The 27,475-nt window shown below is 45.6% G+C and overlaps 3 protein-coding genes across 3 annotated transcripts in view; all 3 read right to left on the reverse strand.

Annotated features, from left to right (window-relative positions):
• Positions 1-476: 476 nt before the first annotated feature.
• LOC8034203 (prolyl 3-hydroxylase 2) lies at positions 477-14,868 on the reverse strand. Its single transcript, XM_042289421.1, has 13 exons — positions 14,019-14,868; positions 13,243-13,395; positions 12,554-12,728; positions 11,885-12,010; positions 11,652-11,788; positions 11,350-11,424; positions 7,506-7,658; positions 6,059-6,154; positions 5,803-5,953; positions 4,473-4,590; positions 2,791-2,863; positions 1,702-2,518; positions 477-1,665 (listed from the first exon to the last, which is right to left on the reverse strand). The coding sequence occupies exons 1-12, from the start codon at positions 14,421-14,423 to the stop codon at positions 2,225-2,227; spliced, it is 1,956 nt and encodes a 651-aa protein (XP_042145355.1). The 5' UTR covers positions 14,424-14,868; the 3' UTR covers positions 477-1,665; positions 1,702-2,224.
• Positions 14,869-15,052: 184 nt separating this feature from the next.
• LOC8034204 (sphingomyelin synthase-related protein 1-like) lies at positions 15,053-19,038 on the reverse strand. The gene has a single exon (XM_029990543.4). The coding sequence runs from the start codon at positions 18,542-18,544 to the stop codon at positions 17,219-17,221; it is 1,326 nt and encodes a 441-aa protein (XP_029846403.2). The 5' UTR covers positions 18,545-19,038; the 3' UTR covers positions 15,053-17,218.
• Positions 19,039-21,500: 2,462 nt separating this feature from the next.
• LOC8034206 (mitogen-activated protein kinase kinase kinase 1) overlaps positions 21,501-27,475 on the reverse strand; it is a 29,785-nt gene continuing 23,810 nt past the window's right edge. Inside the window, exons 19-22 of the mRNA XM_040217936.3 lie at positions 27,146-27,277; positions 26,081-26,223; positions 25,465-25,596; positions 21,501-23,867 (exon numbers count right to left, since the gene is read on the reverse strand). Of these exons, the coding sequence (XP_040073870.2) occupies positions 23,697-23,867; positions 25,465-25,596; positions 26,081-26,223; positions 27,146-27,277 (578 nt within the window). The 3' untranslated portion in view covers positions 21,501-23,696. The remainder of the gene's footprint in view (positions 23,868-25,464; positions 25,597-26,080; positions 26,224-27,145; positions 27,278-27,475) is intronic.

Consider the following 27,475-nt stretch of genomic DNA (forward strand, 5'->3'; position numbering starts at 1 on the left):
GGAATTGGTAAATATGCCCAATGAACTTCAAGAATATTACAAAAAAGAGGACATATTTTTTAATGAAGTGACGAATGCGAATTGTATTATACTGCCACGTTTGACGCAGAATCAAGCTAAGCTAAAAAAAGATAGGCGAGCTTTTCTCCGCACTCGCTCAAAGGCCGGTGAGCTTTTCTCCGCATTTGCCGGTTTTGCGGTGAGCTTTTCTCCAGTGAACTTATCTCCGGTGAGCTTTTCTCCGGTGAGCTTTTCTCCGCCCCCCAAGAACGTTAGGGGGGATAGTGGCAGGCGGATAAGTGAAAGTATCTTCGCCACTTCCTCGCACCTTGTATTGCAAGCGTGGCACATAAACCACCACGGCACCCCGATCAAACAGCGCAAAACACTGAAATCTAGGCACACTGGAGTGTTACGAATACCGCTGTTCGTCGATCGAGCAGGAAACGACCCGAACAGTCAGTGAACGATAAATAGCAGTTTGGAAAACAGATTTTAATGCCCTTCTTTCATCCAGAATGTCTGCTTTGGAATAAAATAAATAATAAATAAGAGAGAATGTGCGAGCCCAAAACTTGAAACAACAGAAGAAATTGCATTCAAGAATGTGTATATAGTTATATAATATAATTTATATTTAATATCTTTATCATCTTTACCGGCATGGGTATATTGCTTTCCTTAAATAACCAAATAAAATAAAGACTAGCTCATACATATATTTTCAAAATGCATACTATGTGAATTGTAACATTTCTGCCAATCCATCATTTAAATATAGCTGGCACTGCCAATTTGTTAGATTCTGAAAAATCAAATTGATATCTTGCAACAAGAACAAAGCTTATTGAGTCTCGTGTTAACTGGAACAGAACATTACTGGCAGAATTGATTTTAGTTTAACTATATCCTCTCACTCCACCGAAAACCAACTATGCAGCATGAATGATATATTATTCAAAACTATGTATATCTCTTAAAATGTCTTCAAAGCTCATTATCACAGCTTATATAATGAACACATAGTCTATAAGCCAGCCTTGCATTCAATCAGGTTATAATGCACTTGTCTTGCAGCAGTAAAACAGCAGATATATTGCAGACTTTTGGTGCTGAACCTGAAAACAAGGTAATACATTCTAAACATTGTCATTTTACAATGGCATGTGCATTTTGTGCTAACTTTTGGATTGAGTTATAAACTGACCCCGATTCAAGCGGTTTATTACCCTTCTATGAACTCTGAATTATCAAAATGATTGACTCTTGCTATCCTAAAAACCCCATTGAGATAGTGTTGTTATATGTTAGTGATAAACACTAATGTGTGCAATTGTGAAACTAACAAAGAAATAATGCTGATTTTACCAAATGGTCATTAATGGTTAGCCATGCAGCAGCCATTCCCTAATGTATTCTATTCCCATCCACTTCCTGAAACTTTCCAAGTGGGATCACTGTATCTGTCCTTATTACCAAGAGCTGAAGTGCTTCTTGGGGCGACGCACTCAATTTCACCATTCTACAACATAAAGAAAAAAGAAAATAAACTTAACGTTTGAAATTCAGTTGAACGCAGCATACACTGCTACCCGTTTTGTACACAATTTTTCTTCTCAAGTCGGTGATAGGCTCAGAATTCAGAAGCTCCGACTTCAGCGTGCGCTCGTCACCTTACTCGCTGGGTTTCCCCTGCGTTACCAAAGGCAGGAAGCCGATGCTGGGGGCGGACCATCTGCCAAATTTTGTAGCCTGTCACCCACCGTGGTCACATTCAGAAACCTGGCTCTTTCACAGCGACGTTGCATGCGCGGCTGCTGTGTTCCACTTGTCTCGAGCATGCTCCAACAACGTCGACAAATAAATAAACCTAAAACTCAACCCAGCAAAAAAATTTTTAAATAAACCCGTTTAACAGCAATATTATTAGCAAAAAAAACCAAAAAGAATGGCGAAATAATTTTTTCTTAAAAGTATCGTAGCAACAACAACAGTATAGTCACTGACAGGAGACTCGGGGCACGAAAAATTATGTTCCCACTTTGCGTTTGAAGGTTTGCTCTTCCGAGTTCTTCTCAGCTGATGCTGCAATCTGATTGAGTGAAAACAAGTTGTAGCGTATCTCAAGTTCTGAATGACTATGGGAGAAAACAGAAAAAAAACATTGATTAGGCGTGGTAGTGGCAATTTGGACCTCGTAAGACTGACACCGGAGGCACTCGTGTCAAAGCTCGTCTGAAAGACGAGCCCGGGCTCCATGCTTGAGGGCGGATTCGTGCGGCGTCCCAGCGTCCCCCCTAGTGCCCCCCGGTGGCATGGTGCTTCGTCGCCGCTGCGGGGCTGCTCTGCGCAGGACGTGGCTGGCAAACTCCATGTCGCGCTCGCGGTACTTGGGGTCCAGGGTGAACCACAGCGCCAGGGCACAGCGGCGGCCCCTCTCCACGGGAAGCACTCCGTGGAGGTTCTCCGGGCCGGCCGAGAAGGCCACCATGCGGCCGCACTTCGGCGAGACCCTGGCCTGCAGGTGGGAATGCGAGGGTTAATTGGCAACCGAAACCGGTGCCAATGTCTTTTTCTGTCGGTTTTGTTCTTTAGTCTCGGCAAAAAGGTGAGGTTTCCCGGGAGGTATTCTTCCAAACACTGTCGCAACAGTGTCTTACTTGCCCGCATCTTCTCTGCACTGCTAATTTCTAACTCCAAACTTTCAAATTTTGTTTTTCGGTGAAACCCTGAACTTTTGCCAAAGAGAAGACCCACCCATAAACAACAAAATGTAGAAGAGGTTCATACCTCGATGGCATCCTGACTTCTCCCAAAGACGAAGTCTCCGCCCTTGAAGTCGTCGTTCAGGTACAGCACAGCACTGGATGGGCATTGGCAAAAACACAGCAGGGTGATAAGGAAATATTTAATTCTTTCAGGTTTTCAAACACTGTGTTCATTCATGTACTAGTGGAGGGACATTCAATCCTCCTTGTCTCACATCTTTTATCTAACTGGTTCAATAAAGATAAATCTTTTACTTTTGCTAAAGGAAAAAGCAACATGAATATGAGGGCGCATATTACAAGCACTCCCCCATAATACAGCAATGACCGTACTTTCTAAAATGAACTACATATATTTCAAGAAGGTCTAAACATCAAAGAATGCAGATGTATGAGAAATGAACAAGCAGCAGGGTGAAAAAATAATTTTATTTAAATCATGATTTAAATTACAATTTTAAGTCATCTAGATTTTTCCCTATCCTACAAGGTGTCTGTGTTAGCTGCTAAAAAAAAACTCTCCCCCCCCCCCCTTTTCCACAAAAAAACCACAAAAAAACAGAAATGTTTTTACCTACATTTTGGAGTCTATTTCATGAAATAAATGATAAATAAATGGTAAGCACATACCAATGGATGAAATACATTGATTAAAATAAACATCAAAAATACAACTAGAAACAAACTTTTTTGCCGTGGAAAATAAAACATACAGGTGAGTTCCAGGCTCTCAGTTTTACTGCCCATTAAATTTAGCAGTATACACTAGTGCTTATTTTAAAGGTGAAATGGGAAGAATGTGGGAGGAAGAAAATTCAACTATTGATTTGTATTAGGATTGTGCGAATATGAGAATAGTAGTTTCTAATAATGCGGTCTTCGATATTCGCTTCAAAATAAACTGCGACATTATTATTATTGTTTTCAAGTGTTCATTGCGGTGGGTTAGCCCCGTTGAGCTCGCTTTTCGCCGAGCACCGGTGCACTGCGGAAAAGCAACACCCGCGAAAGCGGGCTCTACGGGTGTTGCTTCTCCGTATTGCATCGATGCTCAGTAAAGAAACGCGCTCAACGAGACTAACTTTCAGCGATTAATACTTCGAGAATTACGAATATTGCAGTCACGTGCTTTAGAGAAAAGCACACTTTCAACGCGGGATCGTGCACAAGCACGCCTATTGTATTCAAAAGGAAACGGGAACTTGGTGAATGTTGATATCCATACGTTGCATTAATTTTTTCAAAAATAAACTGCAGTTATTGTGCAAGAGTATATGTTAAGCAAGACGTTTTGACAACCTGCGTTCATAATTCGTAATTTTTATATATATATATATTTTTTTTTTTTTTTTCAAGTTCGAGAATGGAGAAAGAATGTTTGTGTATAGCAAGGCTAGTTATAAATTCCCTCGATTAGGTGCAGCTGGGCACCTCTCTGTCATTTGGTTACCACCCCGGCATTGAATCTTCCGAGGACAGTCTATAAATATAGTGAAAAGGGTAAGTGGAAACTTGGAAACAGCCCTCAAAAGTTCCCGTGAAAGGCTTGCAGAAACTATTCAATATTTCATTCGAAAATATTCAACCAAAACCAGTAATCGCCTCGAGCTCAAAATCCTATATTCGCACGTGCCTTTCGATATATATAGCAGATGCAAAATTTACATTTCGAGATTTGCCTTCAGCAATGAAGAAGCCACTAACCTGTAGTCCCTCCAAATGGGTGCTGGACGCTGTTTGATGCAGTCTCCATTGGGCTGCAGGAGGCAGTTGTCCGCATGCACAGCATGGCTCATGTCGTTGCGAGGCCCTTCCTTTTCAACTGACCCAAACAAAATAAACAAGCAAATTCCTTCAGAACAAGTAAGAGACAAATGAAAACCCAGAAATGTATATACTGCAGGCCTTGTAAAGAATAATGCACATACTAAGGAATGCTGGGCACATATTTATGTGTAAGTTATAATTATTAAAACCTGCGTAAGTTGTAATTATTCAAACCTAGTAAAATAGCAGTGCTTAAATTGAACAAGTTTTAGTTAGGGCAGGGGGAGCTGATGAAACTTTGGAACTAGGGGGACACTTTGAGGGTGCATAGAAAAAACCCTACAAAGTCAAACTGAAAAAACAAAAACTTTCAGCCTTTCCACTCTGGTGAAGAAGGAAGACCAGCGGAGCTGTACAATGGAAAGTAATGGCCGCCCGCAAGTTGGCTAGCCAGGGTGGAAAGGCTGCCGCCATCTATGAGCGAAGGGTGCAACCAGATACCTGGCTTGCCGCCGTCGCTCATAGATGGCGGTAGGTGTCCAGAGTTTGGTGAAAAAGAAACAAGACATAACATTAATCATAGGAAACAGCGCAAAAAACAGATGAGGACGTAGAACAAACACATGGGACGAGCACTGTTTCCTACAATGAATTCCCACTTACTCGCCCAACTATCCATTCTTATAACATTAATTTTATTTAGTGGCCTCAAAGGCATCCAGTAAATGCTTGCATAAAAGCAAAGAGACAGATAGCAAGTTGTTATATATAGCAATACAACAATGTCAAGGCACACAAAGAGTCTAAGCTCAAAATAAATAGACACAATTTCAGTAGCTCAAACAATACCCATCAACGAGCATAACAGAATAAAAAAAAACTTTGCTCCCCTCCATCACGTAGAGTACATCAATTCAACTGCTGCCATTCTCTCGAAGCACTTGAGGTGTAGGCATAATATACATATCAGTTTTACTAAGCAACTGGGCTTGATGGATGATGACATGACTGCACTGTAGCAGCTAGAGCGGGACACATATATTGTCAATATAATTTGAGCATTGTACTAGATGCTGACTGCTTTCCGGACAATGTGGCACAGCACCTGTTAAAGTAATCAGTATAAAGACAACACGACAAGAGACAATCAAAGTGCACACATCTGTTTATGCAACAACGACTTCTGTCGCTCCACGAAGCAAGGTCCAAACAACGAACATGACGACGATGGAGACAACAATGGGTCGGGGGAACAACGGCAGCTCACCTGTCATGGCCGTTCGACAGACGAGGTGCGTGTAGGAGAAGTGGAGCCGAGAACGCAGGGCAAAGTAGGTTTCCACATAGTTACGAGCTTGCTCGCTCGTGTCTAGGAGTAGCCTCGCTAGCCCGTCGTCCACGACACCTTTCCTTGTCAGCTGTTGCAAAAAAGTCACATCCAAAGTTATACAAATCACTTTTTTGGATTGTGTCACACACTGCGCAGCATTTTCCAAAAACAAAATATTGTCTGGCGAACTTACGACAGCGATGCTGCCAAGCGTGATCCCATTGAACGTCTCAAACCGAGAGTGAGGAGACTGCTTCCCATCGTAGCCATCCCCAGCCACTGCTACCTCCTAGGTAAAGAAAGATGTGATGTATGGATGAACACATTTGTTGTTCTGCTCCTAAGTACACCTAAAAAAACACTTCCTAGCATATTCAAATGCATGTACATATACCTATACACAAGATTGCTTTCACGAATAATCAAGGAGAGAGAAAGAGAGGAAGCAAATGATGTAGAGAAAGATTCCTCAGTAAATCAGGACCAATTATAAAATAAAAAATGCTACAAGCTGATAACCGGTACTAGTGACTCAATTTTTGCAAGGACCTTATAATTTTCACATCCTGAAAAAAGATTGTTAAAAATTGATTGCACGAATATATCACCAAATAGTAAAGGTTTCATAGCATATCACTACCAATAGCGAAATTTTGCAGCCACAAAACATTTCCAAAAGCCACACTTTGAAAAATTTGCAAAACATGACTTGTAAAAATAAGGTAATTTACAGTGAGTTCAATGTCCAAGTCACGAGCAATTTACAAGTTACTAAAGAAATTGAAGGACAAATTCAAGTTTGCACAAATACATGCACAAAAAAATATAATGGAGAAACGACCAGTAACCATTGCTGCAAGGCAGTAAGTTTGTTTGCTTTGTGAACCTGGCATATATATATTCACCAAGTATGCTTGATAAGCTTCAGATACGACATAAAGTGTTGCACCAGAAATGAAATAAAGAACAATATTCTAACCTACCGTAAAGTACCAATCAAGCGCCCACTAAAAATTTGGAGATAATCGCAAGAAAGTGGGGATGGGCACTTGTTAGGTCACAAATTTTATCTGTATGTGTACTGCGCATATTTTTTCAGATGTTACAACGTTGAGGGATGGGCTCTTAGTGTGAAATGGGCGGCTGCTTTGCATTTTACGGTAGATGTAGCTTTCACCTAATAAGGCGTCCAATCAATCTTTTTGCAAAGATTCTTTGACTAGCGTTTCTAAATACAGCTGAACCTCAATTTAACGAAACCCGATTTTACGAGTTTCCCGATTTAACGAACAACTTCAGTTTCCCCGCGCAGCCTATCCCGAAGAATGTCTTTCTCGACTTTACGAAGTTCCCGATTTAACGAAGTAATTAGGGGGTCCCGGTGACTTCGCTAAATCGAGGTTCAACTGTACCGCCATACTCGTTTGCAAATGCAGTTTTTGTGCGTAGCTTGTCTGATAGTCAAGCGATTGCTAAGATATGCTCACGGTTGCCATACTGGTGCCCCAACAAAGTGCTTTTTACCCACGGCCAGACAGCCTTTCGAAGTGCACCTGCTTGAAAACGTGTATATATAACTCTCGCATTCACGTATGCCCTGTAGATGCCAGGGTGACTTGGTGGTCCATAGACTCACGTACCGCGGCCAGCTCGACCAAGGAATTGCACTGGTCCTCCGTCAGGAAACCCTCAGCCACAAACCGAGAACCGTTGAGCGACCTTTCATCTTCAACTACAGTTAAGTTCCTCCTTGGTGGACTCTCCGTCGTCGAGACTTCTCTGGGGGTAGGCCTCTGGTGACAATAGCACAGATAATTAAAAAAAAAAAGTATCGGCACTGTGAAAACACTGTTTTGAAGGGCAACTCCAAATAATGTGTCATTGCACATTAAAAAGCACTAATAAAAGGCACTAGGTCATTTGCTTCGCCAAAATTGGGATATATATATATATATTGAGAAATCTCACATTAAACATGCGGAGAAATCAAAACCAGAACTTCGACTCCGTTTAGCAACATTGGCCTCGGGCCAATGTTGGCTATCACTTGGTACGAGATGCCACGTGATCCACTGCACAAGGACGGGAGGGGATTAGGGCGGGCCGGCAGGCCACTGTCCTGGCGGGCGTGTGCCAGGCGCAAGTCTCGTCTGCAACACACTCTTTGATGACGTCTGCACAACTGTGGCATCAGTCTGCACACCAGGGGCGTAGTTAGGGGGGGGGGGGGGGGGGGGGGGGGGAGTGCTCATGGGGCTTGAGCACCCCCCTGATATCCGGTCGACCCTATAATATACAAATGCATTTTGACCCCCACCCCCTCTCGACACCCCTAGTCATGGACATCCTAGCCACCTCAGCCCACCCCCCCTCCCTCCTCAAAAATATACCTGGCTATGCCACTGCTGCGCAAGTAGTGTGAACGTAACTCTGAGAGAATATAATTGCAAACATTGAGACGACATCGGCCGTTGTGACGTGAGAGACGGCCGGTGGGACAAACTCCCAAGTAGTGCACTGCGCAGGCGCGTTACGCCAATCAAGTAAACACTGCCGAGCGGAAACGTTGCTGACGTCACCCATTACACTTGCTTGGAGAGGTAAAACCAAACAAAAAGGGGCAATGGTGATGACGTTTAGCTCGATGCTGACTATGCCAACGCCGTAGCCTTGACTGCACTCTTGATTGCACCTCAATTCGCCTGCTAAAGTCAGCCAACTGCGGCAACTTGGCGCGTTGCAAAGTTTGCCAGACCGTTTAAGAAACATTTACAGGGGTGGAACTAATGAAATGTACTTGGGAGCAGCCACGGGAGCAGCTGAAACAGATGTTTTGGAGCAGGTTGGGAACAGCTAAAACTACGTTCTGGAGCAGGCTAGGAGCAGCTCAGATCAGTTTTCATTGCACTTAAGCTTGTGTCTTAGACAAGCACGGAAGCAATTCAATGGTGCTTAGCAGCACAGATAAACATGAGTCAGTGTAACAGTTCCGAAAACTTGAAACTTTGTGAGCCTTAATGAGAATCAAAAAGCAAGTACCCTATATTTCTGAAGATAGCATCCTTGACATTTTCTGAGTGGCTTTCAGATGCTCAAGATGCAAACCAGCACTGCTTATTGCACAACCCACACGTGCTCGACATAGTAATTATACATGCGAACCACGTGACATGCGTAAGCAACGGACGTGCAGTTGCACGGAGGAACAGGGCAACAAATTTCGAGTTTATCCTATTGTGCAACTCGATATCGAAGCAGCAGACTACGATTAACAAAGTTATCGTATTTGAAGCGATAAGCAGGACCAAAGTTAATGTACGCCGAGCAGATCTACCGCTCGCGTAAGAGCTGCTGGCCGGCAAGGTTTAGGATCGGACCGCGTTTCCGTTCTATCACGATTTATCTTGCGAGAATGCGGTTCCAACTTCTAACGATGAAGTACTAAGAGGAATATTTTGCTCATTTGCTTTCAACTGGATGACGTTTGGATCCCGGGCCGCAGAGCCTCAGGCAATCTTAACAACTCGACCTCACCTCGGCCGACTTGCTTAACCGCTTATGGTTGAAGAATAACAATCCAGTCGCAGGTGGTGTAGCGGTGTAGCGCTTAGAATCTGAGTTTTTTCGCGCGCTTCCGACTCGGGATACACAGGGTGAATAAACAGAACAAAGGATTGCAATGCCGACCAGGCTAAACGGCCTCATTGTTGCCAATCGAGTCGATAAAAAACCAAAACCAAGACAAAATAAAAAGTTTTTTGGCGCACGTTTTACGATTTGGCGCATAATGGCGCGAGGTATTGGCTGTGGCGCAGTTTCTGCAACATGGCGCAGGATGGCGCAGACATATTCGTCTGGCGCAAAATGGCGCAAATGGCGCAGCCGTTCCACCCGATTTAGAGTGAACTAGGTTGTAATATTTTATGTGTAGTCTTCCTGAGTCATACTAAAGAAGACCACATTTTCTTTTTTCAAAAACAAAAATGAAGTGGAGTTATTCTTTAATTAATCGAGGTGATATGGAGAGTCTGACCCTGCAGTCTTCACAAGGCAACAGTGGTAGCTAGTGATGGGACGAATCTTTATCCGAATCGAGATTCGGAGCCGAATCTGAAGATTCGGAAAGATTCGGAAAAGTAGCCGGATCTCAAGCGATTCGGAAAAGTTCGGAAAGATTCGGAGCGTTGTCATGGCTGCCAAATCACGTTGATGTATTTTTCAACTTTTCGTGATATTAAATTCACTAAATTCTACGAAGTGTACAAAATAATATTGTAATATCATATCACAGTAATAAATAGAATGTTCCGCTTTGTTTATATTATTTCGGATGTTTATCGAGAACGGTAGCCAGAAATCGCAGGAAAATTGGTTTCGGTTCCGGATTACGACCCAAGTAGGCATGCTTGGTGCACGTGGAAATACAAGCGCATGTTTTCATCGCCGCAAGAGATCGATGCCGTACGTGCTGTTCGGTACAGACACATTTCGTGCCCATATTTACTGTCATAGTAGCACACACCACACAAGTGAGTATGTTCGATTTGATTATCTCCAACGAGTGTCCACTGAGGTATTGTTATCGGAACATGGGAAACAATCTGAAACTACTGGTTAATGCTATCCGATTTAGTTAGTGTTTGTTTCCGAACAACGAAGTTCCGTTGGACACCCCCGTGTTGTGTTACTTTTTCATCAAATAAAGTTCACGTACACGGAACTTGCTGCCGAGGACGGAGAAACGACAGAGCGACGTTTTTTTCTTTTTTTTTTTGCACAGGTGCCGGTATGCGGTCGAAGTTGTGACGAGCAACATTCACCTCGCTCTCGCGCCTTACGGGTACGGGCATACGCAGCTCTAGAGAAGGAGACGAATCATTTCCTTGCCTGGATATATATTTATTGTGCGTTGCGCCACATTACGTATAATACACAGCGTTTCGCTACATTTTACCGATCACCGCGAAACCGCAAAGCGAGACCGTGCATTGGTTAGGCCTACGTCAACCACACCGATCAGCTCAGCTGGACCTGGGCGCGTGCCAGGGTTTAGAACGACAGTACAGTACAGTATGTTGAAATAAACAAGACGAAATCTGGTTATATGCAGTAACAGTACCCAAGAAAAGCAGAACTGGCCGCATTCGCGAGGTTTACGACAAGGTTCACTCTGCCGCCTGCAACCAGCGACGAATCTCCGAATCTGCCGAATATTCGTCGCGGGAAGTTCGGAAATTTCCAAATCTGTCCGAATCCGAATCTTTGGTGATTCGTCCCATCACTAGTGGTAGCATCGGAGATCAAATTTCAAATGCAGACCAACAACTTTTTGTTCCATGAAATAATTAAACGGGTGACAAACCAGTCGCATGTCAGAGGTACCACTAGTGAAAACGAAAGAGAAGTCTGTGTTATGAATTTGTTTCACACAGTCGCATGCTTTTCCCTAAGTACGAGCAAAATGTTTATTAGGCAAGTACTCACCTCATTTATTCTGAGCTCCAGTCTCCTTAAAAGATCCTGTTCCCTCTGCTGATGCTCCAAGTATTCAACCACTTCCTGTAAAATATAGTAATTAACAGGCACCACTGCAGACAAATATCTTCAGTTTATGCCCACAACTGATGGCCGATCATCCATGGCCCAATTCACTACTGCAAAAGCTGAGGTGGGCGTTTATTACTTCGGCTGAAGTGGACTTTACTGCCGTTTCATAAATAATCCGACTATTTCCTTATTTTCTTTACTTCATAGGAAACAAATTTGCCGTTAAGAAATTCGTTCACCTTTCTTGCTTTGAACCAGGCCTCTTCAACGTTAGGCAGTTGTGCATAGAATGCCTGGTTATGCCACATGTCCGCATCATCTGGGACCAGCAGCAGGAACGACTGGTTGGCCTCGCACGCCCTGGGCAAGTTTTGTGCTGCGATAAATTAATTAACCACTTAACTGACCAGTGGACAAATAAAAAAATCAATACGCTGATTTTGTTGTTTTTTTTGCATTATAACCAACTTACAATGATAGTAGCAAAACTGCAGGTGTTGATAGAGGCTGGCAAAGAAGTTCCGGTACCGCCGTCCATTAAAGTAGGACAGCTGGTTGGTGCACTGAGACTTGCATTTGAGCGCTGACACCAGATGGTCTGAAAAGTAAGATGTATAATTCAACAATAAATTTTTCTCTACATGCCAGATTTTGCAATAAAAAATGAGCCCCAATGAAATTCAAATTTCATCGTGCTCCTAAACAACAGTTTTCTCAATAGTGCCGATCACAAGTTATTGCCGTCTGTAATGTCTCCACTGCCAAGAGTAAAGTTCTCTTTTGGCAATATGTAATGATTCTTTGCAGGCTCGCAATAGTTATGAAGTAAATACACTATATTACCAAGGAAGTCGTAGACATTGTAAAAGAAAGAAAAAAAACAAGCACAATTGTAATATCAAAATGATATGAAGCTGCAATATGTTGAAAAGGACCATCCAGTGTCCTGCCAAAAATTTCTAATTGCAGTCCCTTTTAAAAACCAAAAAAATGGTTATGTTCATCAATGCCTGAAGAGTGGAGCACATATACATACACACCATAAATATGTTTGACCTCTTTGCAAGACAATGCACATGGCAAAAAGAGATGTGAAGACATAACCCGAGCACACATTCACAAATAAATCTCCATCCCTTACCTGTAGCCACGGCAGGAAAGTCTCTAGTCCAGATTCGTTGAGGGCTGAAGTCTCCGCAGAGGATCTTGCAATCTTCTTCAGCCTCCAGGTAGCTCTCAATCACCTCCTCAACCACTCTGCACTCCTCTGCATACTCGCTTCGTTGATGGAGACCAATGGCTCGAATGTAAAGCTCCTGGAACGGTTCAGACGTCACAACAGAGTCTGTCAGGACCTTTGAAAAGATATGTGCAATGTTTTTATTTTTTATTTATTTATTTATTTATTTATTTACAGATACTACTGCCTTCTCAAGGAGGGCGTTGTAGGACGGGCTTCTAAACAATGACTGAAACGTACAATATGGGACAAGGCCAGTGCAACGAACATATTAAAGAGCAGAAACCGTGAAACCGACAACCGAAATACTGCACAACAATGAAACGAAACAGTGAGCATCATTACACTTTGCCATGTACATTTTAGCGTTTACGCTAGAAAGCGAACAAGACATTGAACGATGTTATATACACAAACGACCAACACAACTTAGTTCGAGATATATAGCTGCCAAACTATTTCAGGAGCAGTGCATTGAAAAATTGGCTAACAGACAGCAGTCACAACAAAATCAAAACAATAAGCAATAAGTAGCCTCGAAGTACTGGAGAGATTTCTGGGCAGGGAGGAGCGTGTGTGTGTGTACAGACCTGGTACTTCTTTTGGTCCAACGAGACAATATCCTTTGGGTCGTTTCCGGGGGTGGCCACATATCTTTCCAGGTAGGACGTCATCAGCACGTGGTCAGGATTGTACTCCAGGAATGTGTACGCGCAAGAAGCAGCCTTCTTTGCATCACCGAGCTGTAAGCAATAGTGATTGATGAACAGCATTTTCAACATAGTGGCGAAATAATATTTGCAGTCAATATTAATAAATATATATCACACACACATAATGGGGCCCTACAGGAATCACATTAACAGTACAGTTGGGAATCCGCGTGAGGTTGTTTTTTTTCTTCAATGGAAACCACGCTTGGCAAATTTTTCTAAAAGTTTATATGCCACTGCGATTTGTCAATGGTACATTTGTGTAACCTCAGTATTTTTTAATGAGCATTTAAAATCACATTGTCGTTGATATATGCTTGGGCAGATCGAGATAATAATACAAGGTATTATATCAATAAAGTATCATATTACTGTACCATAGTATCATATAGTAAGTATTTGTATCATATTAATAAAAGACGTGCTGGGACTGGGCAATTAAGAAATAAACGAGAGTAAAAATCGTTATATTCTTTTTTGTATGCATTAATTGGCAGTTGCTACTCCTGGCTATTCTCTGAAGCGGACGCATTCGTCACGATTTTAATTAATCATGACGGAATGGCCGGAATTAATTTAATTAGCGTGCAAGGCCAACAGGGGCGATTTACAAGCAACGGCGGAGCACACACAAGAAAAGACGCATATCATACCTTTGAGTAGCATTTCTGAAGATAATAGAACGGAATCCTCTCTCCGAAAGCCCGCCGCGTATCTTCCGAAACTGAAACTAGCTGCCACTCCCGCAAGCAGTTTTGGAGGCAGGCAGCCTCGTCCGCGAGCGCTTCGTACACCTTAAATTTGGTGCAATCGGCGACCAGAACACTGTTCGCAGTACCGCAAAGCCTTCGGCACTTGACGGTGACATCGATATGTTGCGCGTAGATCGCGACGGCGTTTTCCAAGATTCGCACGCAATGCTCCCACCGTTTGTCCAGGTACGCTTCAACACCTGACGCAAACAGCTCTTCGTAGTCCAAGATCTCGCTTTTCGAGCACACATCGGTTACAAGACACGCTGCAACGGCTAAGAACGCTAAACTACTCACACGGTTCATAATATGTTTACACCTGCGATTACTGGGTTATTTTTTTTTGCCGGATACAGGCAATAATCTTCGATCAGCCACTGCCGCCGCTGCCGCCGGCAACGCCTCGCACGTTTCACAGATGGCGCCACGAGCGATTTCGTCTGCTAGAGGTTCTGTTGTCTGCTGCGGCGTTATGCAAACGCGAGAGCCGTGTCAATATACGCAAAACAGGTCAAATTGCACGCAGCAAATCCGAATGACGTCGGGGAAAGATCTAGACTGCTTGGAGGCGGCCGCCCGCCGCAATGCCAAGGGCACGGGATCCACCCGAGCCGAGACGTCGAAATTTGCGCAATGTGCGCGATAGCCTATCTGTGGCCCGCGAAAAACGAAACGCATGAATCTGAACGCTTGCCAAAGAAAGCGTAGTTCAAGGGCAAGGGCAGGTCCCTTTGTTGCTTCGGCAACGAAAGTCCAAACTTGCTGGCAAAATGGGGGCCCGCTGGGTGGGGGCCCGCTTGGTGGGACAAGAATAAAGTCTGCGCTGTTTTTCTTTTTGAGCATGCGATTTAACGCGCCATTGTTAGTGCGCATCGCAGCTTTTAGAAATGAACGTCTGCTTTCCGGGAAGCAACATTCAAGGTCCAGACGCCAAATACGAAATGCTTAACGCTTCTTTTATTGAATATATTTTCCGCATCTTAGACATAAAGAAGAAATTGTACAAATAAATATAAACGTTCGTCACACGCAGACACGAAAATGCAACACTGGTTGATTCGGGCCTTCACTACACCCAACGACAAACTCCAACCCTTCAATTTTTTTTTCTTTTCCAAGATATATGTTTGTGAGTTGTTTCGATGATGCACGTGAAAGTTCGCGCAGCTTGTGTGCACGAAAACATTAGTCACGGCTGCATTTGTAACCGTTATCTTGTGAAATCTTGCGTGCATTCGATGAAAGGCAACAACAGTGCGACAAGAGACTAATAAATTATTATCTTTACAGATTCATTCTTTTCTCCAAGTCTCGCAGGGCTAAATTAAAACCTCTCTTTTAAAAAGAATCTGAGAGGGTAGGCTAATGAATGACACCGTCCCTTTCAAAGTCTTGGGGTGTAGTCAAATTAGTTGCAAACTATATGGAACAAGGAAAGTAATTGTCCAATGTCACTAGAACTGGCAGCTTTGGTATTAAATACATTTAATCTGCAATCTGACCACAGTGGACAGGAGAGGGTTGTAAACATGGTGGTCTCTGTGATGTGACCATGTGGGTAAGGCGACACAGACTCCCGTGAAGCTTACACGTGTGCACTATGTTAAACAGGCACAGAATGGTTTCACAAAGACTATCTTCCAGCAATGCAACATCAAGCTACGAACTGTGAAACTATGCTCAAGAAATTGAGCATTACTATAGTCACAGGTGTCACTGTCTATATTCAAACACACACTTAGCGAACAAAGTGTTTGTTTCCCTCCACTGCTGCTGTAGAAACATGCACACATACAGAAAAGGCAGTCTTTGTGTGCAGAAATCACCCATTTCGGCTGCAGCAATGGAGAATACAAGCTTGCGTGTCTGTTTAGATGATGCTCGGATTAGAAAATTGGGCATTTGGTTGCTCTGCTGCGTCCATCAACAGAAGCTCGTGCGACATGCACCGTACTGTTTTCTATGGTGCTTCTTTAACTAAACTGGCCATATCCATAAACACTCTTTTCAAGCACACTCACACAGAAGAGCTTATATACATGCTCAGTCACATATTAGTTTAGTTCGCACACATATAACAAACATGTCAATTCAAGGTAAACTAGTCTGAGAAAGGGTCTAGAAATATTTAAAAAAAATAGGCTTTAGAAAGTGTCAGAGTTAGTGATAATGTGGCATGAAGCTTGGCTCGCTTGTTTGCTGGTGCCAAGTGCTGCCAATTAAGTTGCCAATAAAGCTATGTCTAAAACGATAGACATACTTCGGCTATAAAGGTATTTAATGTAGGTTGTGCAATCGTTGAGAGCACATGGATAAACTCAATTTATTAGATTAGCTAAAGTCTTGAGACTAGCAAGTTCGCTGCATATCAGCAAATAGATTTAGATCATTATGACAGGTACAAGAATTTCACAACTGGAGAGGAAAGCAAAGCAATTTGCCTCCTAACACACCATAAACTCCACTTATTCCTGAGATTTGTTTTTCCTTTTAAAATTGGAAAGAGCATTCCTCCCCCGTGCTTCATGCCTACAGCCCAACTTCCTACGTTCGGCCGTTTCCCCAAACCATGTTCCAGAGTACACAAATTGTGTGTACCGTCACACCAACAAAAATATGTGTAACTTGCTCAAAAAAATATTTTAAGTGGCACATTTATGGTACTAAAATTATGTGAATTATATAGTTCCAATTTTGAAACTACTAAAAGATTTTACATACGATCTGGGTACATCCGCAGTTGACACCAGAATTTCTTTGTAACGTCTAATGACATCATTTTGGGCCTGCGCTGGCAATCAGGCTGTCTGTTTCCATTATCATGCCCAGTTCACAAACAAAGATCCTTCTTTGCACTTCAGTCTTCATTTCGGAAACCCCAACAGAAGCATGCAGACCTTTAGCATTATACACACACCATGAAAAGACATTTTACAGCAGCCCCCGTCAATCTACCGACATGCGCAACCCGCGTTACAACAGAACAGTGTGTGCCGGCACACAGTAGCCAGAGCCAAAGACGTAGCTTAGTTGCTTTCGTCATAGATTTCATTGTCTGCAATCAGCACTTCCCGGCCGTCGGAGGCCGGGGAAGGCGAATCTCAGAGAACCTTGGTAAGCTTGAGCCTGATGACAATGTTGGCCATCTTCCGGCGGAACCACCTGACCCAGGCAACCGGTGTGTCATACTCGTTCGGCACAATCCCGTCCACACCAGACTCGAAGAAGTAGAAGAGCGGGAACCAGATCCTTGTGCGCTTGCTGTCCATCTGCATCAGCGCCCTGTTGTTGGCCAGCGTGTGGTAGTAGAGGAACAGCCTGGTCGAGATGTAGAACGCGATGAAGACGTCGATGGAATAGTGCTCATGCGCCGACAGGATGAAGAAGATGCCAAACAGGTTGAGCACCCACGACGTCGTGTGGAGGAAGTAGTAGGAGCGCGGCGTGTACTCCGTGATGAAGAAGTTGAGCAGCGTCAGCACTGTCGTGTGCCCGCTGAACATGTAATCCCCGCACGTCCGCACGCCCTGGATGAGCATGCCCCCGCCCTGCCAGATGAGGAACGCCTGGTGCAACTTTTCGGACAAGTCGCCGACGTGCCTCGCCTTGCACTCGAGGTGTTTGCCCGGGACAGACAGCGAGGTGATGAGCATGGTGATACAGCGGAGAAGAAACACCGAGCCGAACAACGAAAACATGCGGCGCAGGAGAATGAAGCGGTGCCGGTGGCAGATCAAGATGCTCACCCAGACGCCGAAGAGGATCAGTCCGGTCAGCTCGCCCATGGCGAAGGCCCACGGAATGTGTGGCACGTTGTCGAGGAAGATGTCTGGCAGAGGCGGGTAGGTCTGCATGTCCGGAACACGGTCGTGAACGATCACCATCACGATGGCGGTAATCCAAGTGACGGCCAAGAAATAGAGCATGCCCACCGCAGTCTTCCAGATCTCGGGTTTGAGATGGCGGCACTTTGTGGGCGCCGAGCCGAGCTCATTGCCGTCGTCGTCCTCGTAATCGTACTCGAACGAAATGTCGGGCGAAGGCGCGGTGCCGTCAGAGGAACCGACGCTCCGCCTGCGCCGATGTTTGCGCGTCGAGTTTCGTCTGCTGATGCTCTGCGACGGGTCAGCGGCCGAGTTGTTGGTGGCCGTCATCAGGAGTTCGCAGGGGCCTAGAAGCTGCTTGACGGCCCCTAGATTCTGCCACTGGAGCTCGCGGATGGAGATCATGAGGTTCTTGATGTCGCCCAAACGCTTGATTTCGAGCGGCGGCTTTCTGAGGTCCGACTCGGCGATCGTGAGCAGGGCTCGTCCGTCGATAACGTGTTCGGCGAACGTCGGCGCGTACTCGTCGTGCCCGACGGACCCGAGCCAGTCGGAGACCTCGTCGACGGACCATAGCTCGGCAGGTTTGTCCATCAAGGCCATGCCTCCGTTGCTTGTTGCTGCTGCGGCTGCTACAGCGCGCTGGATCGCTGGCACTCCACGGAGCAGCGCGCGAACTCAGCTCATTTCACAGCCCGGTTTGCTCAGCCGCTCAGCTGCTCACATCAACTGCGCCTGCCGTGGAGTATGCTCCGACTTCGGCGGACGCCACGGCGGCCACGCGCAGGTACGAGGCGGAAGTGAAGCGGTAACTCGAGCTGCAGCACGTCTTCGCAGCAGCGATAAGGAAGTGTGTCATCAGCGGAGAGAAAAAAGGTCACCGCGGAATTTGGGGCTCGATTGGAGGAGACCGGAACTACCTCTTCACTGTCAACGGTGATGGTCGGCTACCGTGACCGCTATGTAGGTCGTGTGGGCGTCGACCCTGGGAAACCAGTTTAGCTTCGCGTTCATCACGCCACGCAGATATTACGGTTATTTACAAATGATCAGAAAGTCGCATATGATGCATATTGGGCCAACTGGGCATGCGCGGGAGTACGAAACTCTGGGTAAATTTAACTCATAATTATTTCGATTATAAAATTTTAGGTGATTACGCGTGTTAAGCAAAAAAATTATAATATTATTTTGTTTTAAATTGTCATTAGAAGCCTTACTAGAGAGTTGTGAGGAAAAAAGTGTATTCTTGGGTGTCTGAAGCGCTTTGAGCCAAGTAGAGCCAAGCCAAGTAAATTTTTTTTTAACTTTTTTTTTTTTTTTTTTTGACTGGCGGCGGTGGGTGGCGAAGAAACAGGGACCTCCGGCAAAATATTAATCGTCATTGATTTTTAAAAATTTTTCACCGTGTACTAAATATCCACCCGTATGTCTACGAAATATTATTCGGAGAGCAAGTCGTCTGCTTCTTTCGCGGGGTTAGCGGCGACGTTAGAACGACGCCGAGTTCCGATGGACCTTTTTCTAGAGTTCCTGTATAGGCTCCCTACGGGAGCCAGAGTTGCGCATTTGTTTTCCCCGCGCCGCCACGCCGCTATTCGCCGAGATCCATCACGTGAGGAGCAAAGCATCCGTTGGCGTGCAAGAAAGCCACCTTTACGGTCGCTCCGCCGACGTTTCTCTTTCCCCGGCGTATATTTCCCTGCTTTCCGCCTCCTTTTCCTCCTCTCCTGTTTTCCATGCGCGGCGGCGCGCGCGGCGCCGCTATTCGCCTAATTTAGTCACGTGAGGAGCAAAGCATCCATCTCGTGTGGCAAAGCCGGCGCTACGGCCACGCGCCGAGGCTGAATGCGCAACTCTGCTACCGTAGGTAGCATATACAGGAACTCTACCTTTTTCCAGTAAGGAGCGCCTCATGACGGTTTCGCCGTCTACTACAAATGGAGGGCAACCGGACTCGCCTTCTCCCATAGGAACAGATTAGTGTCGCAAGAAAACAGTGCCCCCCAACAATGGCGAAAGGGCGGTCAAGGTCAAGGGAAAAGGGTGTGCGCGTGCGCAGACGCTTACTGGAAAAAGGTCTATTGGCTTTCATTGAAGGATAGCCGACATCGCTCCTCGGTGGCGATGCTGGCGGATCAAATGCGAACGGCAAATCGTCTGAAATGTCGTGCTTAGTATCTTAAACATTTGCAAGTCATTGCTTGGCTAAGGCAAGCTAGATGAATCATAGTCCATTATTTCCAACGGAGAATAGTGACAGCCTACGACTGCTTCTGTAGCTGTTAAAACAGGCCCAAGCTGTCCATGTGCCAATCAACGTTAATACTTTACCTCAGTTGTGGAACTCCCGCGGAAGGGGGTACCCCCCTCACTCACTTAAGTCTGCCTCCTGCCGTTAGAAGCTCCATCTAGATTTTCGTTTCACAATTGTGTGTTCCAGAGTACGCGATCTGGTACGGTGGGACACCATTTAGACGCTGTGCTTCGAAACACGTTTAACCCATAGAATACGCTGCAGTTACCTTAGCAGTTGTCTGAAGAGTCGAACGACAGGAGTCGAGTCATGGTGAGCGAGGGGGGGGGGGGGGGGGGGGGTGCTGCTCCTGCATGCAGTGTCTATGAGCAGTTCCGCAATTGAGCTAATTTAACAACGTTGCTCAGTTACGGAACTGCTCATTGATGCGAAGCTGCTTGCACCAGCAGTACCCCCCCCCCCCTCACTCACCACATCTCGCCTCCAGTAGTTCGAAGCGCTGGACGGCTGCTATGGTAACTGCACCGTGTTCTATGGAATATGTACGTTTCGAAGCACAGCGTCTAGATGGCGCTCCGCCGTACCCAATGAAATACAGTTCGCAAACAAAAATCTAGATGGCGCTTCGAACGACTGGAGGCGGGCTCAGGTGAGTGAGGTGTACCTCCTACCACGGGAGTTCTACAACCGAGGCAATTTAGTAACGTTGGTGCCAATGTACAACACCCGACGTCACCAAGATGACAGACCAGTACAGTTACAGGTTATTTAGCGCGCTTTGCATTTGCAGATACCTCTCCTCCAGCATCCGCTCTGCTAAAGTGGAAAGAGATGGGAGGAGTTTCCCCTAACTGTGGCATTGTCTGTCCATTTCCTGCACTACCTCAACGCACATTTCTTGTCTCGCTAAGCAACCCAACACCAGAAGCAGACACAGGCATTTTCAAAAGGGGGGCTCAGCGTACCATGTTTAACCTCCCTGAATCTGCCACTGCCGAAGACAACCACATTGCAGCACTTCTGCATGGTGCAAAAACTTCGGCAGATTCGGCCGAAAAACATGGATTATTTCGAGAAACCCAGAACCAAAAAACAGTACTACTGGAGCGCACACCACAAGGTTGTTCCACTGCGAGGGTGCAGCAATTCTGTGCTTAAAAAACACTTTATAAACTTCCTCGCAAATGCAAAGCACAATTTTGTTAAGCTCTTTCTGTACACAATAGATCAACTTTGCATCTCACAAGGCAGCAGTGGCTCTAGCAAAAAAAGGAAAAAAAGGTGTACAAAACAGACACAGTGTTTTAAAAACGTTTCTTTTTATTGTTGGCACTCACAGTTCAACTGTCTGTATGGCCCCCCCAATATATTGAAGGGCATGTGCACACATTGAAAAAAGAAAAGTTCCAACTAACAAATGCAGTGGATTTATAAAAATACTGCTTCCAGCAGCCAAAGGCAGACACTGGATGAAGGCACTCTTCAATTAATCTCAGGTACTGATCTTGGAACAAATGCACGTACGTGTAAAACAAGAACTACTCCCTTGCATCTTGTAGTCGTGCGACAAAATAAATGCAACTCTTTTTTTAGGCATTTCTCATTCTTTTGTCCGTTTCCTTTAAACGCAAAAATTCAAAAAGCCCAATTGCCCAATTTTTTTTTTCATCATCGTCGGTTGGCACAAGAACCTTTGCCATGAAATACTCGCGAGAAATGAACCTGTGCGCTTTGAACAACGAGACGCACGCTACGTCCCGTACAAAAAATGTACTAAAACGTTTGGGAAAAAAAAAAAATGAAACAAGGGAATGACCGGATGTTTATATATATATATAAAAAAGACAGAACATATAATTTAAATAAATGAGGTTGCCCAATGGTGATGATGAGTGGCTTCCCGGTAAACCAATACTACAAAACGACGTTAACCACAGAGACGACTTTGCTTTACCGCGAGACGGCGGGAACCACGTTACGAAAAGAAAAAAGCATTTGAGGAGAGGTTTTCGCGCGGGACGCGTAAAGTCGATGCTCTTTTTCTCGTCCCTGAAATTGGTCCCTCGAAACTTGAATTTCACCAGGAAATCAAAATGAAATTGCAATAAATAGGTTATGAATGCGGAAAAACGCTCTTCCATCAAAGAAAACCATCCAACATTGTTCGCTGCGCGGACGTTTTCGTCTCGCTGACCGTTGAAAAGTGTCTCGGTCGTAAGTACCCGCGCAGAAAAATGCGGCGGATGGTCCTTGCTTTTTCCTCCTAGAGATGAATTCCAAGTGACACGAACAAACGAGTTTGTTCCACGGGGTTGAAAAATGAAGGCGCGAGGTGGCAAAATGTTGTCCGCATATAATGATGAGCGATAAAAGAAAAAAAAAAAATGATACACAAAACTAAGTGAGTTCATGCAAGCATGCTACTGGGCGATGCAGCCATGTGCCGTAAAGGGGAGACAAAATAAAATGCAGCTAAACAAAGTGGGACAACTAGGTGTAGGTACTGCAGCCACTTGGCACAAACACACGCAAATCCACGCTCGGCGGCTCGATGTCGCGATTCGGCGGTGGAGATTCTTCACTGAGCTCTGCCAATCGCACTCATTAAAGTTAGAAACCGCGTCCCGACCTGTGAAATCCAAGTGGAGAAGCTTCGTTTTTCGCCGCCGGAAAACCACGTTCCGGGCGCGCAACGAATGCCGAGATCGTGCCGCCGCCGCTTTTGCGACCCCTGACCAGAGGTTTTTATGAGAAGTCGGGGTCGGATACAGGTCTGGGTTAGACATACTATAAAAAAAAAGGACCAGCACTTGAATTGTGCTCCCAAAAAATATATGTAGACCTCGACACTAGAACTTTTTTGTGTGTTTTCTCTCTTTTTGGCACGCACATAAAACAAAGGTTGGCCGAAAGCGGCACAAGCAGTTAAAAGCCGGAAAGCCGGGAAATCCCAAGACTGCACTCCCGCACCCGTTTAAGAATGGTGAAAACACCCCAATCTTGTTTCCGAGTCGTAACCGAAATCTAGGTTTCGTAAAACCATAAAACAAATTTTACATAAAAAAAACAACGAAAACAATGGTAGCACTTGAATCGACACACAAGCCACCTCGACGCAGTCTTCAACGTCGAGGCAGTTGCAGTGGGTCACAACCCGTCTAACTCGAAATATACGGCGGAGACGGCGGTCGCGAGCACATGGCCTCGAAAGGTAGCTAAAGCGTCCTTCGTGACCGCGGGGTGCGAGAGCTCGGGGCCGCAGCTTCCGCCGCGCATTCTAGAGAAGTTTGCTCGGAGCCTGGGTCCACCCCTTTACGCGGGGCCGCAACAATGATCCGACGCCTCGTGCAAACGGGAGCGAAGACTTCTTGCGAGTCCAGTAGTGGGGTTTCTCGAGCGTGCTCTCGCAAGCCTCGTCTTCGTCAAAGCAGAAAAGAGAGAGCAGCAAAGCGGGGGCAGGAGAAAAGAAAGGAAGGGGGGGAGGAGGTAGTCTCGCGCTCAGGGGTCCTTCATGGGGCAGAGGCCGATCTTGCGGAAGCACGGATGGGACAAGAGGTCGCCGGCGGGAGGTCGGTCTTGCGAACGCAGCTGGAGGCAGCGCAGCACCAGGTGCTGGGTCGGCAGGGTCAGGCTCTCCGGCACCGGCGGGGGCGATCTTGCGCACGAGATCTGCGGGACGGCGCATGCAACAATCTCTAGTAAGCCGGACTACAGTAGACTCTCATTAATTCAAACTTCAGGAAGTCACGAATTTTGTTGGGATTATCACACATTCATCTAAATCTGGTGCAAGATAAAATTATGATTTGCCATATGAATGGCTACACATACAAAGCCGATATCTGAAGCTTTCCTCTACACAGGCTTACTGATCATTAGCAGCTATGCCACACATGAAACGTTTGTGAAGTGTATGACGTAAGTTTATTTATCCCTCAAAAATGTTGTTTATAGTAGACTGTTTAGACAGCACGTGACAACTCAAAACAAAATTTTGTTTGTTGATCAGACCAAGAAGTTGTCTTATCTGGACTAGCAAGGCACACATGAGCAAAGAAAAGGGGCACCGCGCGGCAGTTTTCATAGCAACTTGTGTGGACGCCATGATGTGGACCTGTGCCATGCCACCATGTCAGAGCGCAAAGCACAAGTCGCTATGAAAATTGCTGCGTGGTGCCCCTTTTCGTAGCACATGGTGCCCTGCTTGAGTCCCGTTAAGTGCACTCCTCACCGAGCACCAATGCACTGCGGGGAAGCAACACTCGCAGGAGCAAGCTCCACGGTTGTTGCCTCTCTGCAGTGCACTGGTGCTCAGAAAGAAGCGCACTCAATGAGGCCGTGACAACAAAAAGCATGGAATACACGAAAGCACCTTTGAATTAAGCGGCTTATGAATACATTAAAAACATAGCGGGACAACCAAAATTTTGAGATTTGTTTGAATTAACCAGAAGTATGAAATATCCGAGTTTGAATTATCGCCAGCCTACTGCAATTGCTTGACTGGTGCAGACAGTCAATTTATTTTCGAGTAATCTTTCTCTAATCTGCCTCATACGATGCACCGCCACTTTATCAGCAGGTTTCCTCGGGAAAGGTGACAAACAATCAACGCACAATTCTAACATAAAAACAACAACAAACAAACTTTTGATTTATTGCTTATATGTCCTATGTGCAGAATGCATTAGCAATATATGCACGAATCTGGCCAGTGTGATATCAGTGTGATATCAGTGTGATATCAGTGTCAAGTTACGTTAGACCACGACTTACACCCAACATTACCAGATCTAATAACGTTGTCGACGCCGCGACGCTACAACTCGACGCCGCGAGTCGTGAGACCTGTAGTAGCACCAGCCACGCGACTACAGTTTAAATTGGTTATAACGGACCTTGATAGCACCCAAGATTTCAGTCTGTCGTAAAAGCAGTATGCTGTATGCAGATACGAGGTCGAACCAACGGTACAGATAGGAAAACTAACCAAACTTCAGAAAGCGTTATGTTATATCCAAATGTCTGTTGTAACAAGGTCTGTTGCAACGAGTCTATGCTATACATGATCCGTGGTGGCACCAACCACGTGACAATGTGCTCCGTGGTGGCCTCCCATACACAACGAACGCCGAGTTAGCCGGCTGAATTTTCCAGGCACAGCAACAGCTGCACAAATCCCAACTTTGCTTTCCGCTTTGCGTCGGAAGTTTTGCAGCCTGCCAGTTTCCGGCTTTGGGACGCGAATCACCCCGAAGTGACTCACCCTGTAGATGAGGGCCAGGTGATTGGGAGCCATGATCTCGCTCCAGGGGTGAGCGTTGGTGGCCATCTCGATCATCACGCAGCCCACGCTCCAGATGTCGCACGAGCGGCCATAGTCTTCCCCGCGCAGCACCTGGGACAATGCAGGGCATGTATTCGTCTGGTCCACGCTCGACAAAAAAAGAGAAACTCACGGTAGAGTAAAACAAGATCCATTCGAACAGAACGGCCAAACGCCTCGTAGCCTCTTCGTTTACAACTTCTGTCTTAGTTTGCCACATTTTCTGCAACCTATTTAAGGTAAATTCGATCTGTTCAGTTCTACGGTGCACGGCCAATATATGTAAAGGCTTTACTCAAAAACTGGCTTGCGCTTGCTGCGTCAGCATAATGACGGTTCCCATAGTTTGGACGAGCAGGATGTTCGGTCAATATACAGTGGAACACAGCAAAGGATGGGGGTTCTAGAACACCAGTATCGAGATGGTATTACAAAACCTTGCACCGCACAAAGCTACTGAAGTTATCCTCCGACCAATCCAGACTGGTTAAATGCAAGAATGAATCCATTCGATTGCCAAGCTCTCATCCCACAAACAACGAAACAGGCGGCTCACCTCGGGTGCCATAAAGGAGATGGTGCCCAGGAGTTGGCCCTGAAACTCTCCGGCCAGCGTGGCCTTGCTCGAGAGACGACTGGCCGAGCCGAAGTCGGCAATCTTCAGGTGGCGCCCGGTACCGTCCACCAGCAGGTTGGCACCTGAAATGCCGGGCCATTAAGCACGCCAAAAACTAAACGTTGCCACCTCTTCCAAAACTCGGAAATGTGAAATAAAAGAAAATTCTGGGATGACTTGTGAGTACCAGTTCAGTATGTCAGGCCTTCCTAGCAAGTGCCTACCAACAGGTAAGTTGTGCAACGCACTTAAAACAAACTCCAAGGTTTTGCGAAATAAGTTAGTTAATGGTGGACCAGCATTTACACGAGGTAAGCCTAGCTTGAAATCTGTTACCTCCATATGTGTTTGCTATAATTAGGGCTCCATGTTTTCCGATTTTTTTTCTTTCTTGGAATTAAGGGGTGAATTTTAGTGGCTTATTTTTTCCAACATGTCCTGTTTTTTCATGTCTATTTTCAGTGTTGGATAGAAAAATTATTTACCGGGCCTTATGCAGAAGAAAATGGGACACAGCCTTTGGGATTCCCCAAGCTCCCGGGAACAAGAAAACACAGAACCCTTGTTATAACAGAAGCTCGTCATAAGCAGACAGTAATACAGAGCTGTACCACCACTCCAATATTACTCTACGTTCCCCAAAAAGATAGGAATGTACCCCCTTACAGCACTTTCCGAGGTTATTTCCTACCTTCCCCTAAAAGCTAAAAATGTGGCCCCCACTGCACTTTCAGAGGTTGCTCCCTACACTCCCTAGAAAGCTCAGTATATGTAACCGTTACTGCACTCTTGCAGGTAGTTCTGCACCTTCCCCCAAAAGCTAAGAATATGTCCCTATTACTGCACTTGCAGAGGTTGTTACCTACACCCCATAGAAAGCTTAGCACATGTCTGCATTACTGCACTCTTGCAAATAGTTCCCCACCCTCCCCAAAAAGCTCAGCATATGTCCCCACTACTGCACTCTAAGGGGACTGAGGGAAACCAGGAGAAATGTGGCACCACCTTTGAGGTCCCGGTGCAGGATGTGGTTCTGGTGCAGGTAGGCGAGGCCACCCAGCACCTGGTGGGTGTAGCGGAGGATCACCGACTCCGAGAAGGGTCCGTACCGGTCCAGCATGGATGCCACCGATCCGCCTGCAACCGCACCATCGGTTCGCCACCGTCAACTAACGCAGTACATTTGAAAGGCCGTCTCCGCGTCCCAAGCTGTAGGCTCACAACCTTCCGTCAAAGGCAATTACCGGCGAAGACCCCGATCGAAAGCGACACTGACACCAGGTTATCGTATCTGCACAGGTAATAGACGCACCATTTATGAATAAAGCCCAAAGA

The sequence above is a fragment of the Ixodes scapularis genome, unplaced genomic scaffold, assembly GCF_016920785.2.
Source record: "Ixodes scapularis isolate PalLabHiFi unplaced genomic scaffold, ASM1692078v2 PGA_scaffold12__126_contigs__length_90152505, whole genome shotgun sequence".
Taxonomy (NCBI): Eukaryota; Metazoa; Arthropoda; class Arachnida; order Ixodida; family Ixodidae; genus Ixodes; species Ixodes scapularis.

Excerpts from the sequence above, each read along its gene's own strand:
- LOC8034203 (XM_042289421.1), bottom strand. The coding sequence starts at position 14,423 with ATGAACCGTGTGAGTAGTTTAGCGTTCTTAGCCGTTGCAGCGTGTCTT. Across the intron at positions 12,011-12,553 it reads CTTTCCTGCCGTGGCTACAG|ACCATCTGGTGTCAGCGCTC; the intron begins GTAAGGGATGGA and ends CTTACTTTTCAG. Across the intron at positions 2,519-2,790 it reads GAAGTCAGGATGCCATCGAG|GCCAGGGTCTCGCCGAAGTG; the intron begins GTATGAACCTCT and ends TCCCACCTGCAG.
- LOC8034204 (XM_029990543.4), bottom strand. The coding sequence starts at position 18,544 with ATGGCCTTGATGGACAAACCTGCCGAGCTATGGTCCGTCGACGAGGTC.